Source organism: Mixophyes fleayi, chromosome 7 (assembly GCF_038048845.1).
Source record: "Mixophyes fleayi isolate aMixFle1 chromosome 7, aMixFle1.hap1, whole genome shotgun sequence".
In the NCBI taxonomy this organism is placed as follows: Eukaryota; Metazoa; Chordata; class Amphibia; order Anura; family Limnodynastidae; genus Mixophyes; species Mixophyes fleayi.
Genome location: NC_134408.1, coordinates 114,595,016 through 114,613,658, shown reverse-complemented (window position 1 = coordinate 114,613,658; position 18,643 = coordinate 114,595,016). Strand labels below are relative to the sequence as shown.

At 41.0% G+C, this 18,643-nt stretch overlaps 1 protein-coding gene across 3 annotated transcripts in view; it reads right to left on the bottom strand.

Annotated features, from left to right (window-relative positions):
* The window catches only part of SH3BP4 (SH3 domain binding protein 4), a 35,774-nt gene that overhangs the window by 4,915 nt on the left and 12,216 nt on the right, over window positions 1–18,643 (bottom strand). For 2 of the 3 annotated variants that reach the window (XM_075180421.1, XM_075180419.1), the window contains 3 exons: window positions 6,853–7,056; window positions 1,076–3,432; window positions 132–320 (listed from right to left, as the gene is read on the bottom strand). In XM_075180421.1, coding sequence (XP_075036522.1) covers window positions 132–320; window positions 1,076–3,432; window positions 6,853–6,970 — 2,664 coding nt within the window. In that variant the 5' untranslated portion in view covers window positions 6,971–7,056. Of the gene's footprint in view, window positions 1–131; window positions 321–1,075; window positions 3,433–6,852; window positions 7,057–10,642; window positions 10,728–18,643 lie in introns of those variants that run through there. The other variant, XM_075180420.1, reaches the window with a different exon arrangement.

The window sequence follows — 18,643 nt, the reverse complement described above, 5'->3', positions numbered from 1 at the left end:
CCCGGAAGGTAACTGCCCCTTAGAATGGGGAGAGATCTGTGTGCGATGTACACACATTTCATAAGTAAAGATATTCTTCATATAGGACAGTTTTTCTTGCATACCCTCCTTGCCAGGCTGAGCACTCTTACCTCACTATCCAGAACCCCATTCTTGTCACGATGAGGTGCCTCATAGCCATCCATTTGGGGTCTTGATACTTTTGCCAGTTTCTCTGCTAGCTCCCTCCAGCGCTGAGCAACCTCAACTGCAGTTGTAAGCAGGACAAAATCCTGGATCAGACGGACCACCAGGCCTTGGCAATCCATCTTCAGCAAAGCCTAGAAGCAGCAGAAAAGAAAGCAAGGTAGTTTCAGGTGTTGCTTTTCCATCTACACAAGGCTAGCGAGTTTATAAACATATACATCTTATGGTAGAACAGAAACCTTGTCTAAATTATACGCTGCATATGCCATATTGCTCCTGGGGCTAAATGTATTAGGCATCGGTTTCTGCAAGTCGCCGGATATTGGCGAGGAAATTTAAGACGGCAAATGCTTTCAAGGCAAGATTTGCCTTGAAAGTCATAGTAGCTTTAAATTTCCCCTGCACAGTCACCGATATCCGCGACTTGCAGAAACCGATGCTTAATACATTTACCCCCTGGTGTCTTGTGTAATATTAGACACCCACCCCCAGATAAACAACCAAAAGTGTACCCTGGAATTTCACTAACTAACAAGATTTTAAAATGAGTACATTTTCTATTCTATACACTGTAACACAATGCCATTTCTATGCCACTTTAAGTCTTAAATACACTGATCGAGATCGAAATTGTTCTAGCAATTAGTTTCAATGGACTAAATGAAGCATTATTTGCTTCAACAACAGGACTTTGCTTTGTAGTCACAGAGGTCAGACCTGCACTTACATTGTCAAAATTGTTAGATTGACTAAACATACGACTTTGTGCATTGTCCAAGTTACAGTTTCACACCAGTACCATATTCTTCTCCATTTGGAACACAGCCTAGCTCAAAACAGAACACAAATTAAGTCTCTTTAACAATTTGCATTTAGAAGTTACTCTTACCGAAATTAGTTCTTTTTGGAAGGATTTCCTCTCCTTGCCTTCATTGTTATTGCACTCCTCTTTTAGTTTCTCCAATACAGATGCCACCTTTTCAGGTTCACTCTCCAGTTCTACCCTACAGAAGTAGGAAAGGGGAAGATTTCCGTAACCAAGGGCATCAGCAAAGGACCTCCAGCTGCCAATGTTCTCCATTAAAAGTGTCCTCACGGAGGCATAGATATAGGTCAGGAATTTACAAGGGCGCAGGATCTGTTCTAGCAGGGTGCTTGTAGTCAGCTCTGACCCCAAGAAATAGCTTGGCTTCACTTTCCCTACTACCAGCACATTCTTGGCATGAATCAGACCCACCTTTCCCTGATAATAACCAATGTACCACTCTTTTGTCCACAGTTGTCCTTTGAGTTTGATCTTCTCCTCACTAAGAAGAGCTACCACATCCCCCTTCTTGTACTCCAGCAGATACTGGTTTTTACTTTGGCGCATAACAGTCTTTAGTAGTTTCCCATATTTCAGGTTGGTCACCGGTCTGTCCTGAAACGTTGGGTATTTGCATGTGACCACCATCGGAGACAAAACAATCTTTCCAACTTCTTTCTTCTTAAGAAATCTTCTTGGTCCTGTGGTTTTGAGTCCAGTTTTTGGAGGTGGCTGCGGAGTCTGTACACAGTACTGTGACAGATTGTTACCCAACTCATCTCTGATCTGCACTCTAAGTGTGAAATCGGAGAGCTGTGCAGGGTCATGACAACGAATAGGAAAGATTAACCGGCTGACTTTGCCCAGCTTAAGTTGGAACCCTCGCACAATCTTGCCCTGGTCACCAGCATCGACTCTATAGTTTGTCATGTTGGAGAAAAGGCAAAGCTGAAGATCCTGAGGCTTAGGTAGTACAAACTGTTGCTTTCCCCACAGCTGCAAAGACACTGGTGCAGTCCCATAAGTCTGCTGGCTTACCTCATTGACCAAAAGAATTTTTGGGGCACAGTCATGCCCAAATATGGCAACCACCGCCTTGAACGAAGGATGTATGTGTTTAGGACCATAGAGCCCTACAGTAACCTTTTTATTAATATAGTCCCACACAATGGAAGGAGGCACGATGCTCTGTGCTTGAGCCACCATCACAACATACATAACTGGCTCCAAATTATCCAGGTTGACTTGAACATTGTCCCCATATATATAAGCATGTGGCAACATGGTGTAAGGACCTTCTTTAGCATCACTCCGCAAGCATTTTATTCCTACCATGTTTCCAGCAGCGACATTACTGCGAAGTTCTACAGAGACTTTTACCTCCAATGTGAGGGAGCTCTGCACCTCCATGTTACTAAGTTTTATTTCCAATACAGGGCTTACCGTGGTGCACTTGTCATTGTTGAGTTCCAGTGGAGGATCAAGCAAGGCTTTCAGGGAAATTTGCTGGGTCTCACCAGGAGCAACATGTCTCTCTGGGACATGTATACTAATATTTGTGTCCGGGAGCTGCACGGCACCCCCCGAGCTGTTTAGCCTACAGACAATGCTTGTCTCCACAGGCTGAGTCTGACCCCAGCCAGGATTCTGGCCTAACGAGTCCAGATCATGGCATGACCGGGCCAGCTTACGATGATTCAGCCATGCAGTTCTGAAATCTTCCCTGCTCTGGAACTGCTCAGGAGCTGGGGACTTGAGACCAGCAAAAAAGGTGCCCGTGGCTGGACTCTCAGACTTTGCCTGAAGGATCGACAGCTCGGAGAGGCTGTAGGAACGCTTGCTCCGGAAGAAAGGATTGTCCCTTCTTACAGGGGCTGGCTCTTCAACCACATTATTTTGGTTGGCACGGGGTAACAGTTCTAAGAACACATCAGTACTAGTTTCTGTAGAGCTTGCAGAAGAAGGAGCCAGTGGGTCAAAAAACAGTAAATCCACTGAATTTCCAGAATCTGGAGGAATCAATTGTGGGGTGATCACAGGTCCATTCAGAAAGGGGTTTGAAACAGTTGGCCGCAAGAAAGGGTTGTTATTTGTTTTGACATTGTTCTGATTGAGGAAATCAGTCCAATCCCCTAAGAGATCCAGCTCCTTCACACCTTCATCAACACTTTCCAGCAATCCATCTATCATACCGCTGTCACTAAGACAGGAGTCCCGATAGTTGAGGGGCTGCACGTAGGCAGACGGTATGTAGCCCATTTCTGTTGTGTTGTGCGCATACCACCATTCACCACCAGAACTGTCCAGCACATACAGGTGTTCTCCTTTGGAAAATTTCAGAGTGGTGAAGTTACTGGGGCAATAATCCTTGATGGCCACCACCTCCTTTACATTCTCCAGGGATGTAGGACTATCAATGCGCAGGGAGCTTGGAGACAAAACTAAAGAGAAAAAAGAAAAAAAAGATTTTAAACAAATTAGAAAAACAGATTAACCATTCCAGCAAAATTAGACATGACTATAAAATTAAAACAAAATAAGGCTACGATAGTATATACGCAAACAGGTGTAAAGGGCAATTTATGAGTTTCACTCCAGAAAAAACAAAAATAAAACAAAACTCAGAAGCAGCCCAGTGATAAGGGAGGGTCAATTGAAACACTTGAAGTTAAACATGTTTACTGTAATCTTTGCAATGTGTTTATGTAAATACAAGTCATAACTGGATAAATGAGTGCAAAGATTTTCAACGAGTACCTGAAAAGTTAGCCAACTTGACAACTTTCAGCAGATATTCTGTTTTGGGGAATGCGGAGACACTTCTCTTATGTAATTTATGGGTTGGGTATCAAACGTTGATAGTCACAATGTATATACACCAAGCAATCTGGTATATACCAGACATTCTGACTGTCGACATATTCATAATGTAGACACAGTTAAAAGGTCAACATGTAAACTGTAGACAGAGTTGTAAAGTCAACAGTTAAAATGTAGAATAGAGCACTATATTAAAAAGACGGCAATACACTTACAAAAAGAAAGGGGAGGACCCCCTGCTTTAGACAACGCAAGAATAGCTCCCTGTGCTAAATAAGGTCTTACGGCATTAGCCATATACATAATATGGGGTTTTCCCACGGCTTGAACTCAAGCGCTGAGTTAAAGCTGTGGGAAATCGCCAGGTTATAAATATGAGTGCTGCCCTAAGAGCTCATTTTGCGGTGGAGCTCTTAGGAGCTAGTCTTGCGTTGTCCATCAATGATTTTCGGATGTATTACAAATGAAGACCCAGGACGTAGGTGAGAAATAAAGATGGGAAAGGAGTGTTGTGTGGGGGTGTTTTAATTTCAATTAAAATCATTAATTACATTGGAGTGTTTTATTTACTTTTTTCCGTGGTGCACTACATGTCTCAGCGGGCCCTGTGTGTGTGGGAATCCAGCTAGTAGTATTAGGGTTGGTTAAGCTGTTTGAGGAGAGTGAAGGCCACTCCATGTATTTCCTTCAGTTTGTAATTTTAATTTTTTTTACATGTACTGCAGATTTAAATATAGTAATAAATGTTGACCTTCTAACTGTGTCGACCTTATGAACAAGAACATGTAAACATACTGACTGTCGACTTTATGGTGTAGATATTGTGACATGACATTTTAACTGTCAACACTGCAACTACATCCCCAAGATGTAGTTGCAGTGTTGACAGTTAAGTGTTTAAACACTTGACCAAACATTGCCGTTTTAAATTAACATTAATAGAAGGCGCAATGACGTCAGAGAGTAGTAGCGGAGAGCTCTTCGTTCGGAAGAAGTTGCGGTGAGCGAGCTGGTGCACCGGAGATGTGCAGCGTCGTTTTTCAGGCAAGTCAATTTAGATTGAAATCTGTTTTACCTAAATTCGTTTTTTATTTGTAGGTCTCCTCGCTGTTGGAGTTTTCACAATCAAAAAACCGTAGCCAAGATATATTGGGCAGTACATTGTACAGAAACAAATTTAAAAGTGGCCTCATCATCTACACACAGCTGTGCACAGTGATATCATGACCTGAATGGGTGTCAATGAGAATGCAGCCTATGAATTCACTACCAGTTATTGAGGCACTCTGTGATATGTGGCACGGTCAGGGCCGGATTAAGGGAATGGAGGCCCCTGGGCTAAGAGGGCTTCCATTCCCCTGTGAGGGCCCCCCCCAGTGAGCCGAGCCGCCCCGCCCCCACCCCCACTTACCTCCTTCTCCTGGCAATGCAGTCCTTCCCCGAAGCGCTGTACGCTCTTTACTGAGGAGGTCTCGTGAGAGGGAGACTCACGAGACCTCCTCAGTAAGGAGACTACAGTGTGCTGGGGAAGGACCGCAGTGAAAGTGCTCAGCACCATTGATCGCACCGGGGGCGCCCCCGACCCCGACCGATCAATACTGCTGTTGAGCACTTAAAAGGGCCCCCTGAATGCCCGAGGCCCCTGGGCTGTAGCCCAGTTAGCCCTATGGTTAATCCGGCCCTGGGCACAGTCATGCAAAAAATGGCTGTTACCAGTGGGTGTAGGAGATAGGTAGACATTAGACATGCACATTTTCTTGTTGCCAATGTCTAAATAAACTGTTTCTCAGTCGATGGACGATTTATCATTAAAGATACTCATATAGTTTAAAGAAAAAAAGAAAAAAGGCTAAGAGCTTTCTCACATTGCCATTTTTTGCTTTTAAATCTATACATAAACTTGGTGAGTTTCTTTATTGAAGTAAATGGGGTTGTGCTTTTGAAAGGTTTTTGGAATACTAGAAAGCACGACACCCACCCCCCCACCCCCAAGAAAAAAACAAAAATCAAAAACAAACATTACTATAGATCCCTGTGGACTATGCATATACTCCAATTGGATTACATAAAAGAGGCCTATTGTGTATAGGTAAGAACCTTCTTTGATAAGCAAATGATTTGTGAGAAGTGCCTGAAATGTTTATTTCATAATTGAGGCTGCCATTACCAATAGCACTTTTATAAAAAGCCATCTTGTATTTTGGGTAGATCAGGCCTTCAAAAACCACTAACCCTACAAGTTACAATATATAAAAGAGCTACTAATATCACACAAATATGCATTTAAAAAAAAGTTTCCATGCACTGACATAACTTGAGATTTTGACTATTTAAATTTGCTAGCAGAACAAGCTATTGTTCTCTGTTATCAGTCATTCTGCAAACGAAGGCTTCAGTGGGAATGCAGACAAATGGTCTGCTGCACTTCATCTGACCCCCTCCCCCCTCAAATAGCACCAATTTTTTTTAAAAGTATTCAATTCAGATAAGCTCTAGGAACTTTTGGATGGGTGACTGTAATTAGTAGCTATTTTATGTAAGCCAACTTTTCTATTAGTGTTAGTGATCCTTTAACGGCGGTTCTAGAATGCCCATGTTTTACAGAAGCCAATTTCTCATTTCCAAGAGTGACGTGCTTTCTGTGTGCTATAGTGATCAGTAGATGTCAAAAAAGACAGATGTGGATTTAAAACGAACCTTGCTGAGACCAAGTACATGAACTGCTGCTTTCTGAACTCAAACACACTGATCTTCCCACATTTCACAGTCCTACCCAATAACCATGCCCTTAATGCCCTTCAAAAAACACACAATAAAAAGAGGAAAAAAGAAAAATGAAATGTCTTTGCTGAACCAATTCTATGCATTCAACTGATATAAGTGTGATAAATATATTATTATATAAGTGCTGAAACTTTCAAATTAAAATCTTAGAAAACTTGTATTAGAGTAAAAACAGACAGAGGTCACTGCTTGGCTATTGACAAACTTCAAAGAATAGTATTTGATTGGTATTACAGTATATAAATTGCAAGGTTCACCTTTGACATCGCTAAGGGTTGTGTCAGGCACACTGCTACTAATATCTATTAGAGTGCCCTCAGACTTGCAGCGAGGGAGGCCATTGGTGTTAGCAGACCGGATCTTCTGAGCAGCCATCTTGTAGTCACTTCTCTTCACTCAGGGAGACATATCCTGCTACTAGATATCAGTTCTATAATCACCAGTCCAAGGATGGGAGGCAGCTGCAGAGAACAGAGGGAAACATATTACGTAATGTATGAACAGACTGTAAATGGCGTCACATGAGTATACTGTGTTCTCCATTGAAAATCCCCCCCAAAGTAATTATAGTAGCGTTTTAAAACATTTACATATGGAATTCAAAGTTTAAAAAGCAATGAATTGCTGAACACTTATAGTCACAGCATACAAAACCATAAGCTTTATCTCAAAAATAAAAGCACAAGTGACACCCTCCGTTGAAAATGCCTTAACGTTTTTGAAAACATTCGTTAAGCTGGGTACACACTACAGAAATTTCAACCAACTTTTTATGCCGAGCGATTTTACATGCGATCGATGTTCCGATCGCTCGGTCCATGGACTGCATACACACTAGCCTTGTTTAGGATGATAAAGGGAAGAGCGGACGCCCCTTAAGCGACTTTTTACCGCCATGTTGTTGTGAACAATGACTGTAGTTTCATACTCACTGTTGTGGATCAGTCGGAAGTTTATACACACTACACAGCGGAAACGAGATTGGAACGAAAATATTAAACGGTACGACCAACCAAATGAGACGATAATCGTCCATTTGGGCAGACTTTCCACCATCGTGTTACTGCACACACTGACCCGACTTTTGAACGAGTGGTCGTATATCGGCTGATTTAGCCGATTATCGGATGAAAACTGTGTAGTGTGTACCCAGCTTTAGCAATTTCATTGTGCATTTTAAATGTGCTTCACACGTTTTGTGAATGGCATGTCATCTTAGGTAACATAATCAGTATTCTACCCAGCAACTACTTCCTGGGTGCTCCAGCCAGCTCTTGGAGCCCACCAGAGTCCTATTATAATAGAATAAACCAGTGGATCCCAAACTTTTTCAGTTCAAGGCACCCTTAGGGTCTCCATAAATTTTTTAGGGCACCCCTAATCCAAAATAATTACCAATTAGTCCCCCGCCTTGCTTACCACTGGCCCTGGCCGAGGCACCCCTGTGAGATCGCCGAGGCACCCCAGGGAGCCTAGGCACACAGTTTGGGAACCACTGGAATAAACCATTGTTCCTCCTAGTATAACAGGCACTATGTGAGCACTACAGCCAGCAGTGTGTGTTAGACCAATGACCACCAGTCTGACCAGTCCTGGCAGGTGTGGGCAATAACCTCCAACATTTCTCATTATTATTGTTAAGTATTACAACTGCCCCCACTCGACTGGCAAGATTTTCTGGAGAGAACACTGATAATGTTAATTTATAGAACACAAAAATAGTAGAAAACAAACCACTCTTATAAATATTAGCATTCCTTTTAAAACATAACGGTTTTCATCAATAATTATATGTTAAACATAACGTTCAACAATACTTTCACCCCTACATCTTTTTTTGAATGCAGGAGGTACACCAATTTTCCTAACAAAACATTATTCTGCTTTTCCCTACATTGGTACTATTGTTACTTTACTGGAAGCTATATAAAATACTTCTTCTGACATTCAAAGCAATTCACAAACTGCACCACCATACAACTTTTCCCTTGTCTCAAAATATCTCCCAACTTAAATCATCTGCTCTGTGCCTCTCATTGACACTCATTATAGGACTTTTTTTGGGCTACACTGCGCAATTACGCAACCAAACCTTAAAGGGTTACCCGGAAAATACAACTTTTTAGGCAAGCTTATTCAATTTTATTCAATTCCTGAACCACCCCCATAACTTCCATAAAACTATTCTACCCAATTAACACTCCTCTACTCCAATCCACTCAAACCTTACATTTATTCTCTTTCTAGCCACAAATAACCTACTCATCCCCTAACCATCATTGTTATGTGACTGGAATATATAGCTGCACTAAACACTTTCTCTTGCAACACAGCTGGACCAATATGCAGTCTGTGGCACCTCATATACAAACATCTTAATTCCCTATAGATTATAAACTCCTTAACTCTTTGGGGCATATTCAATTCCAATCCCGATTCGCGGGATCACGCCGGAACGGCCGCAAACCTAATCCGCGGTACCGCTATAAAGTGGATTTTCGTTCGCAGCCCATAGGGCTGCGTACGAAAATCCGCATTATTGCGATACCGTGTTACCGGCAGTACTGCGCATTTTCCCCGGATCGGAATTGAATATGCCCCTTTGTTTGTTAATATTGAGTCTTGTTTTATTAATGTGTTTGATTTCCAAATAGTAAGCAGGCACTATAGAATAAAATAGGGAAGCACATTGGCACAGTGGTTAGCATTGCTGCCTCATAGTGCTGTGATCATGGGTTCAATTCCAATCAGAGCCCCATCTGTGTAGTTTGTATGTCCTCCCTGTGTTCGCGTGACTTGACTTTAGATGACATTAGTGTGGATGTGTCAGTGTGGTAGAGAAGAGTGCAAGTTTCAATGGGGCAGGAACTGATGTGAACGATTAAATATTATCTGTAAATGTGTAATATGTGGGCACTATATATTAAAAAACAAAAAACACACCCCCACAAACAACAAAACACACTAATAACACAAATGACATAGTCCAACACTGCTGTTCAGGTCAATTCCTTTATAGAAATATATGACAACATGTGGGCTAGAGAGATTTCAAGGCAAAATGTTCTTATCTTTATGAGGTATTGCAAGTGTGTGATATTTTTATAACCCGCACACCTGGAAGGTGTTACTGTGTAAACAGTCTGATGGTAAAAGCAGCTGGATAAGAAATACAAGACTAGCAGTGCAATAAGGACCAGAAAAGCTTACAATAACAATTTAAGCAAAAGAAAATAGAACATAAACTTGATACACATTATCCACAAGCAACACAAAAAAAAAAAAAAAAAAAAAAAAAAACTTAGGCACTAATGAGTCACATTAACATAAGCCACCTTCACTGACTGAGAATAGCTATGTATGCTTTATCACCATCTCATTCCTGCCAGATAACAGCTGGTTATAAAAAGTCAACGCACAAGTGTAAAAAAAAAAAAAGTCTTTTTTTATTTTAACGGATGTTTAACTCATGAATAAACAGATGAAATTAGATGTGCCAAATCACTGACTATTCATTTCTGCTACACCCTGCGCTAAGTGACAATGGGATTCCTCTGCGTACCAAGATTAAGTGACAAATAAGAACACGTATATTATTTAAAATCCAAATGAATGCATCACCGTGTCTAGTGTAGATAAGAACGTACAACGTGAATAATAGAGCACTCTCTCGGCACAGCAGCGAAGATGCAACTTATAAGCAACATGGAAAATGGCTGCATTATGCAATAATCGCCTGTAAGGATAAAGTACATTAGACATTATCCTATTTATAGGAAAAATGTTCCCCAGGTTGTAATGTAGCTTTTAAGCAAACAAATCATCGTTTCATGAAAATAAACCAGGCACTTTGCCTGATTAGATTCTATGTCTAAAATCAGTGTCCTTTTAAAGAGTGTTCTAGCTCTGGTGGCCCTGGAGCTACATGCAGTTCTCAAGAGGGATCACATGTGGCCCTTCTTATCAGAATAGTGGCTCCATCTTTCTAGTAATTATGATGTCATCACAGTGTATGTACTAGGTTAGCCAATGATTGCATGGTGTTACCTTATCGTCAGCTGGTCGAGACAGAAACTGGTTATTCTACTGCTTACTTCATACTGGTGCTCTTCTGATCTCAATGTGATCTGATGTTTCTCTGCAGAACTAATGTTTGGCCCAGCTGTAGGACCTTTAAATAAATATAATGTTACAACTGTTCCAGCATATGGGAACTGTACGTATCTGACCTTATTAAAGTTCATAATAGAGCTCATAAGTGTCAATTGTATGAGGAGGTTCAACGTCAACAGAAGTTGATAAAGAACAGCAAGTACTGTTCCAACAATATTGCAGAATGTATTGTAAGCCAGAGGCACCCAACCATGGCCAGTGTGCTTTCCACCTTATCAAACAGAACTAGGGAGTAACAAGGACATAGGCTGCTTAGAATTCATAGCATGAGCAGACGTGGGACAAGGAGCCATGTCCACTTGTCCTAGTGTATGTATGCAATGAATTATGAGCCTTTATTTTGCTGGGTAGCACAGCAAATGCTTGAGCACACGATGGTTCTTTATTAATATTAAAATTCAAACCCTAATCTGAACAACAGTTGTGAGAACGAATCCTCTCGCTCATGAATAATTTAGGAGATTAACAAAATGGTCCCAATATGGAAGTAGATTTGACTTTGATGTGATGTTTTATCTCTGATGTTTATCTGCAAACAAATTTATTATAAGGGTTTTTATCCAAACATAAAGTGGACATGCACCTTAAAATGCCTTAGGCAGATAAGAAGATGAAGTTACACACAAACATTGCAGGTCTGCACCACCTGTGGTTTATAAGTGAACCTTCTAGACTTGTAGAAAAACAAACGAGGGATACAAAGAAGAGAGACGTTCTCCAACTGGCCCCATTCCACAGGCACCGACACTGCTGGAATATGATCATAGTTTTCCCTCCCTCTCACAGCTTTCTAGTTTTGCAGGAATTAGCTTCATTTAAAAGTCAATTGCAAATGAAGAATGAGACAATTACCAACAGAAACAGCAGGAAGCCCCAGAGATCTATAAAGGACACTCCGGGGTTTCAGAAAACCACATGGTTTAAAACAAAAACAAGGATTTAAAAAAAAAAAAAAATTACACACAATGAAAAAGTACAAGAGTGAAACTGCTGGCAACAATAAACATTGGGATACAATGTGCATACAGTGAAACTGCAGGACAATGGTTGGAATAGCTTGATGGATACCACACACCCTTCCCAAATACTGGGTCAACACAACCTCCCTATTACTAGGGCACATGCCACATTTTACGATTTAATGTGATAAACACCCTGAAAACCACAAACAGATCAAACCATAAGCTGGACATACAGGATACATACCAGCCAAACCCCCACCACTGTGAATATTGGGAATGGTAGGAAAGTGTTTTGCATAGTATACCTGTAATAGAGAGGCTGCAATCTATTCCTAGACATAAATCCAGAAACAGTGGTTACATGGAAGAGAGAAAGGACAGACCGCAGATTAAGAATCTGAAGCTGCGGTTATAGTAATAGTGACAGGTCCTGACAGACTGCACAGGAGACAGGAGTTTAAGTTGTATTTTATAGACATAGTTGCCTGCTCAGTGGTTGCATAGAATATATTGGTAGAACAGGGACCACAAACAAGTTAAAGAAATTAGTAAGACTACCGATATACGGGTAAAGGCACTGTATCCATAACAATGTTTGCGAACATGGAAGGAAAAAAAAAAAAAGTGATGAGACTTTAACATTGTTCTATTTGCATAATTATATTGCACAATTAATTTTTATTTTGTGATCCTGTGCCTTAATAATTGAGCTTATTTGACTGACAAATTGTGCAGGACAAAATCAAATTGCTGTATTTATTTGAAGTGATGGTCAGGACATCCATATCCTGTACATTGTGCCCATAGCAGGCCCTTTCCTGACATCTGCTGCTCCCGATTATAGGATCAGGATGACGCTCGTCACCTGCTTAGGATTTGCTGACATTCAGGTACACCCATTAACTCTTGTTTGGCCTACACAATGAGACTTAGATCACTTTCCTCCATTTTTCTCTTTGTGTCATTCATGACCTGGGGGTTTCTGACTGTGCTAAATCCTGTACATTTCCAACCGGTGCATGATTGAAAGATAATAAAAACAAAATACTTTAAACGCTCCCCTCACTCCTATTAACAAATCAATCCTTCCCCTTGCCCCCTAGGTTATACAAGTCTTCAGTTAACAGATCTACTGGTGAAGAGAATTCTCTCCCACAGTGAGAGGGCCACCATCTTTTTCTGCGTAACCTTGTGAGCCCTGCAGCTCCCCCAGTTTCACCCCCCTCCCTCCGTACTGTAGACTGGACCATGCACAGGAAACAAGCAGCATCTAGGAGTTCATACAGCTATTAATATGGTGACAGCCTCAGCGACGGGCATAACAAAAGTTAAATTCATTTTAGCTCTTGCACTGTTGATTGACACACAGGTGATTTGTAAATTAACATGAATTTTAGGCTACATGGTCATACATTATCTAGAAGCCACAAGGAAGACAAAGAAAGAAAACAACAAACTGTAAATCCAGGCTGTATGGTGTTTGCAATTGTCATGTTTCTCCGTTGCTGAATGGTAATTCTGCAGGTGAGAAGTGTGAGGGGTTGAGGAGCTTAATATTTAATCCCGTCAGTGGTATTGGCTCCCAGATGCCTTTGTAGATCCATATAATGTAAAAGACGATTAGTACAATAGACAGGCCTGCAGCTATCATTAAGGTGACATCTGATGTCTCCTCCACTTATTCCCACAAGTTGGCTGGGTGAGTTTCCCTGGAGGGGAAGAGAATTTGGACACTTTACACCCACCCAGTCTGCACAAACTAATGAGTATTTATAGCTGTGAACTATTGTGTGTGTAAACCGGAAGGGAGCTGCATGGTTACTGAGGGGGAGGTAAGACGAGGCTACCAGGCCTCTAGCCAGAGGGAAGACTTGTGAGGGACAAGTTATAGGATTTGTGCAGAGATGAAAATCAAACAAAACAAAACTTGCATTGGTTTCTAGATGTCCTATCAGGGCATATACACATCACTCGAAAATGAATACGAAGAAATGATGTGCCTTGATGATTACATATTATATTAATTGATGCCTAATTAACGTACATAGCTGGTCAGATTGCCTACTAATTTTCACCTCCTCCCCGTACATCTGTCTCTCCATTTTCTTCTGTTCCTTTCATATTTCTTACGATACCCTACTACTTAATACATAAATACACAGCAACACTCAAAAGACATATTCACCTCTCATGATTTTTAAAAACACATTATTCCATAAATATTCTACATCAAAGCCCAACAGGCTCATTCATACAGGTATTTAGTCAGTGTGGAGCGAGAATTTGCTCATGTAGTGTACTAAATGGGACAAGATGTGAGCAGACTGCTCTGCATACTGCCCAGCCGCCAACAACGGAGACCACGTGAATAGGAAGGTAACAAGGACATAGTTTCGACAACCACTCAACGTTTGAAACGTGCCATTAGAGATCTGGCAGATCCAGTGTTCAACGCATCCAAAAATACTTTACATTTTTACTTTTAGGTACAGTTAAAATGGTTAATAAAGAAATCAAGTTTTATTCCTTGAATAAAAGGACTTTCATGATTCGATACAACATATTTTATTTGCTGGTGAGTGCATGTAGCGATACAACATTGCAAAGCATACAACTATAAAAAAATATATACACAGACACACATACAAAACAGGCTGGCAACAAGCTTCAGTGCCCAGTACCCCCAGAGTAATGATGCCCAGAGTATATTTAAGTAACAGTGACAAATGGGTAAAAGTGCCAAAGAAAAAAAATATTAGCACAACTTCTCTTCAATCTGGCATCGATTACTCATTAACCAGCAAACATACACTGTGAGAACTTGCATAGCTGTGCCTGGCAAACAAATGGTTAGCTTGTTTCGGAAGTAGCAAGCGGATGGAGGATCTGAGAGGGTAGGGAGTTTGGCCTTAATCCTCTCATCAAAAGAGAAAGCAAAGTACCCCCACCCTCTCCCTCCCAGAATCCCTCACTGCTGGGTATATGGCACAAAGCACTTTACCAGATCACCACATCCCACCAGCAGACCAAACTCTTAACACTACCAAATCATTGACCACTTGTAATACAATAAACTCAATCTTTGTTTATTAATTAAGGGGGTGGCTCAGAGGCGCTTAAGACGATACATCTTCTATAACTGTGGACTTGCACCGAACCACAGAAATCATTTCAACTCACTCTATAAAACAGTGGGGGAATAACAATCCTGAACACACTGGGAGGTAACACGGAGAAAGGAAATGCCAATACAGTTAGGGAATTGTACTGAGAGCTAGGGAGGAGATGGGAGATTTATCCCAGATAAGAGACATAACACACACTGTACCCACAGGAAGGTTCAACATGTCTGTCTATCAATGACCTGGGGGAATCACTGTCTAATAAGTACATTAATGCCACTAAATATAACCATATGGTGGTAGACACGTGATCCCAGCTGGGAGTTGAACACAAATTGGCCCAGAGATGATTACACTATAAATGAGAACATAGGAATACACTATCAATTAAAAACCCTAAACCTAAAATGCAATTAGATTTATACTATTAGAATTTGCAGGTATGTGTGAAGTTTTTAAACGTTTATCAATTTCCAATACACAATGATAAACATACTGAAGCACACTGAAGAGTGCTTATCTGAACCTAAAATGTTTAGTGAGAGAGAACAATAGTTTTTACTGTTATGTAACAGGATTGCATATGATTATAAACATCTTAAAGGCACACAAATCACAATTTTGGGCAATAAAAACAAAAAACAAACAAACAGAGGTGCCATGTCCCTGGTGCCTCCACATTGCCAGGATCTCAACCCTCACCCAGGTACATGATGACACTGCAGGGAAAGAAGAGACGTAGGGCCAAGTTATACCCCATTCATACTGCACCAAAAACCCGGGTTTTTGCAGAGGCACGCTGAAAAACCCGGGTCTTGGTGCAGTATGAATAGTCCAACCACAAAATCCCGGGTCTAAAATCCCGGGACTTAGACCCGGGATTTTGCGAGGGGTAATTCCCGGGTTGGACCCCGCTCACCTGCAGTATGAATGGTGCAACCCGTGTAATTCCCGGGTCTCACCATTCATACTGTAAAAAAAAATAAAAAAAATGGGGAAGTAAAAAAAAAATGTTTTAATTAATAAAAAATACATAACAAATGTTTACTTAACTTATTTTCAGCCAGCGGTGTCTCCGGTGCATTGCCGGCTGTCAGGGGGACCTCTGGGTACTAAAATGACGTCATTTCTAATGGACTAGAAATTACGTCATTTTAGTACCCAGAGGTCCCCCTGACAGCCGGCAACGCACCGGAGACACCGCTGGCTGAAAATAAGTTAAGTAAACATTTGTTATGTATTTTTTATTAATTAAAACATTTTTTTCCCACTTTTTTTTTTCTAAAACCCGGGTCGGGCAGGTGCAGTATGAACCCGCCCGACCCGGGAATCTTCTTATCTATACTGCCCTGTGCCCCGGCAATATCCCGGGTTAACAACTCGGGATATTGCCGGGGCGGCAGTATGAAAGTGGTATAAGCAGCATCCTATGTGCTGGACTTCCAGCTGAATTAGGCACTGATCAGTAGAGGGTCCCAGGGATATTGAGCACTGTGTGTGTGTCTCTCTTTCAGCATTAATATGCAAAGCATGGGCACATATAGCAGTACTGGGACTCTTCTATTGTACCAACTTCCTTAGCATGTATGAGGTAATGAGGCAGTCAATAGCGCTGGGGCTTAGCAATAAGAGAGGAGTTTCTTCTCTGGTATAATGTGTAGGGCAAATGTACTGCTATTTATAATGTGTCCATGGCCAGACATTGGGCTGCTTCCTGCTTAGGCCCCATTTGATTTTAATCCAACTCTGTATTTGTGTAATGTAAATATTTAGAGTTGCAGTCAGACAACAGAGCAATTGTTTTATTTAATACCCTTATTTGTGTCATAATTCTCTCAGAGCACAACAGGTTAGGGGCAAGACCTCATAACAGATGGGGGTCTGATACTATCAGGTCAGGCTCAGAGGGTGCAAAATAGACAGTACACAAAACTTCCATGTTTAATCACAACCTGTACAGAGAGATAACTAAAGTAGGATATTTACCAAGAGAACCAAGTGTGCAGTTATCCAATAAAAGGTATTATTCTTATAACTTGCACTAGATTGAACAAAGCTAATTGCAGTTTAGAAACAAGTCATATCTACCAAGTACTTGACATGACAAAGCAAAATACATTTGTTAGAGCAGTATGCCTTAGGGAACGGTTACATACTTTTGGTGCTGCAAGATGTTTTTAACATTGAGTCAGTTATATTTCAGGTTTTATGGACTCCTAAAAGAATGCTCAATACTTCCTTGAATCCAATTATAAATTGTAATAATTACTATTCACTTTCCCATTCACAGTGATTATTATTAAACGTCATGTAAGTAGACTCTTTCTTACCACAGCAAAACTATTCTCTGTCCTGCAGGAAATAAAGAAATATTTGCGCAGAATACTTTATAGCTACATATTGAAAGAGAAAATCAGAGAAAATCAGCAATTGATACACGGTGGCTCAGTGGTTAGAATTTCTACCTCATAGCGCTGGGGTCATGAGTTCAATTCCCAACCATGGCCTTATCTGTGTAGAGTTTGTATGTTCTCTCCGTGTTCGCGTGGGTTTCCTCCGAGTGCTCCGGTTTCCTCCCACACTCCAAAAACATAATAGTAGGTTAATTGGCTGCTATCAAAATTGACCCTAGTCTCTCTCTGTCTGTGTGTGTATGTGTTAGGGAATAGACTGTAAGCTCCAATGGTGCAAGGACTGATGTGAATGAGTTCTCTGTACAGCGCTGCGGAATCAGTGGCGCTATATAAATAAATGACGACGATGAATTGATACAGAATCTCAACAATCCTGTATTTTGGGGGCATATTTATAACTAATCACATTTTCAACACAATCCATCTCAATCTTTATCACAAAGATAAGGATTGAGCTATTGTGACTACTTATTAACAATCTTCACTAGTCTTCACTAGAAACAGCAGTCACGAAAAACTGACTCCTATTCCTAGTAGTCAGTTTTTCGTGCCTATCGCCTATATGGCCACCTTTGCAATAGTGACCGGAGGGGAGACCAGCTAAGTTGTGGTGAGGGATCCTAAGATCCCTCTACAGAAATGCTCTCCCCATAGGCTTCAGCCATTGGGCACAAGTTTTTTTCGAAACTTGTTAAATGGTGCAGAATAGCAGTCCCCAGAGAAACCTATGGGGACCACTTTTGCGTTTGAAGTGACAGGGACAGCAGCAGATCTCCGATAACCGCTGCGATGCCTTAGTCATAAATTAAGAGGATACTTAAATATGAGGTTATCCCCTAAAAACTGCAGTTTTCAAGGGATTTTAATGAACAATGTTTCATAAAGAGACCCCTGGCTGTTGCCAGGAAAAGCCATTTACGTGAATGACCTAATGCTACACCAAATTAGAAGATCTCACCGTGGCTTGGTATTTATGGCACTTGCTTTAAGTGTGAATCCACCATAAGGGCTCTTCCAAAATAAGTTTTTCCAGTTTCGTTGCGTCCCATTCTGAACAGAATGCAGACTGAAGGAAAGGTGCAGCCCTAGGGAGTATTGATCCCCTAAAAAAAAAAAACAATTATCTGGCTGTGTCCTTAAACTAAATCACATAGCTATATACTTTACAAGGGTCTAGCTGCTGCCACTTATGGTAAGCCAATAGCAAAAATCTGTGAAAAATCAGGATAATTTATATCAACTTCAATGGAAGCAAATCTTCTCCACTCACTTTAAATGATCATTTTAGGGCCTAGATTTTGTTTGCTGGCTTCTTATTTTTACATTACTCTTTCCACCCTTGGTCTAACATACATTTAAGTAATTGTTCCAATAGTA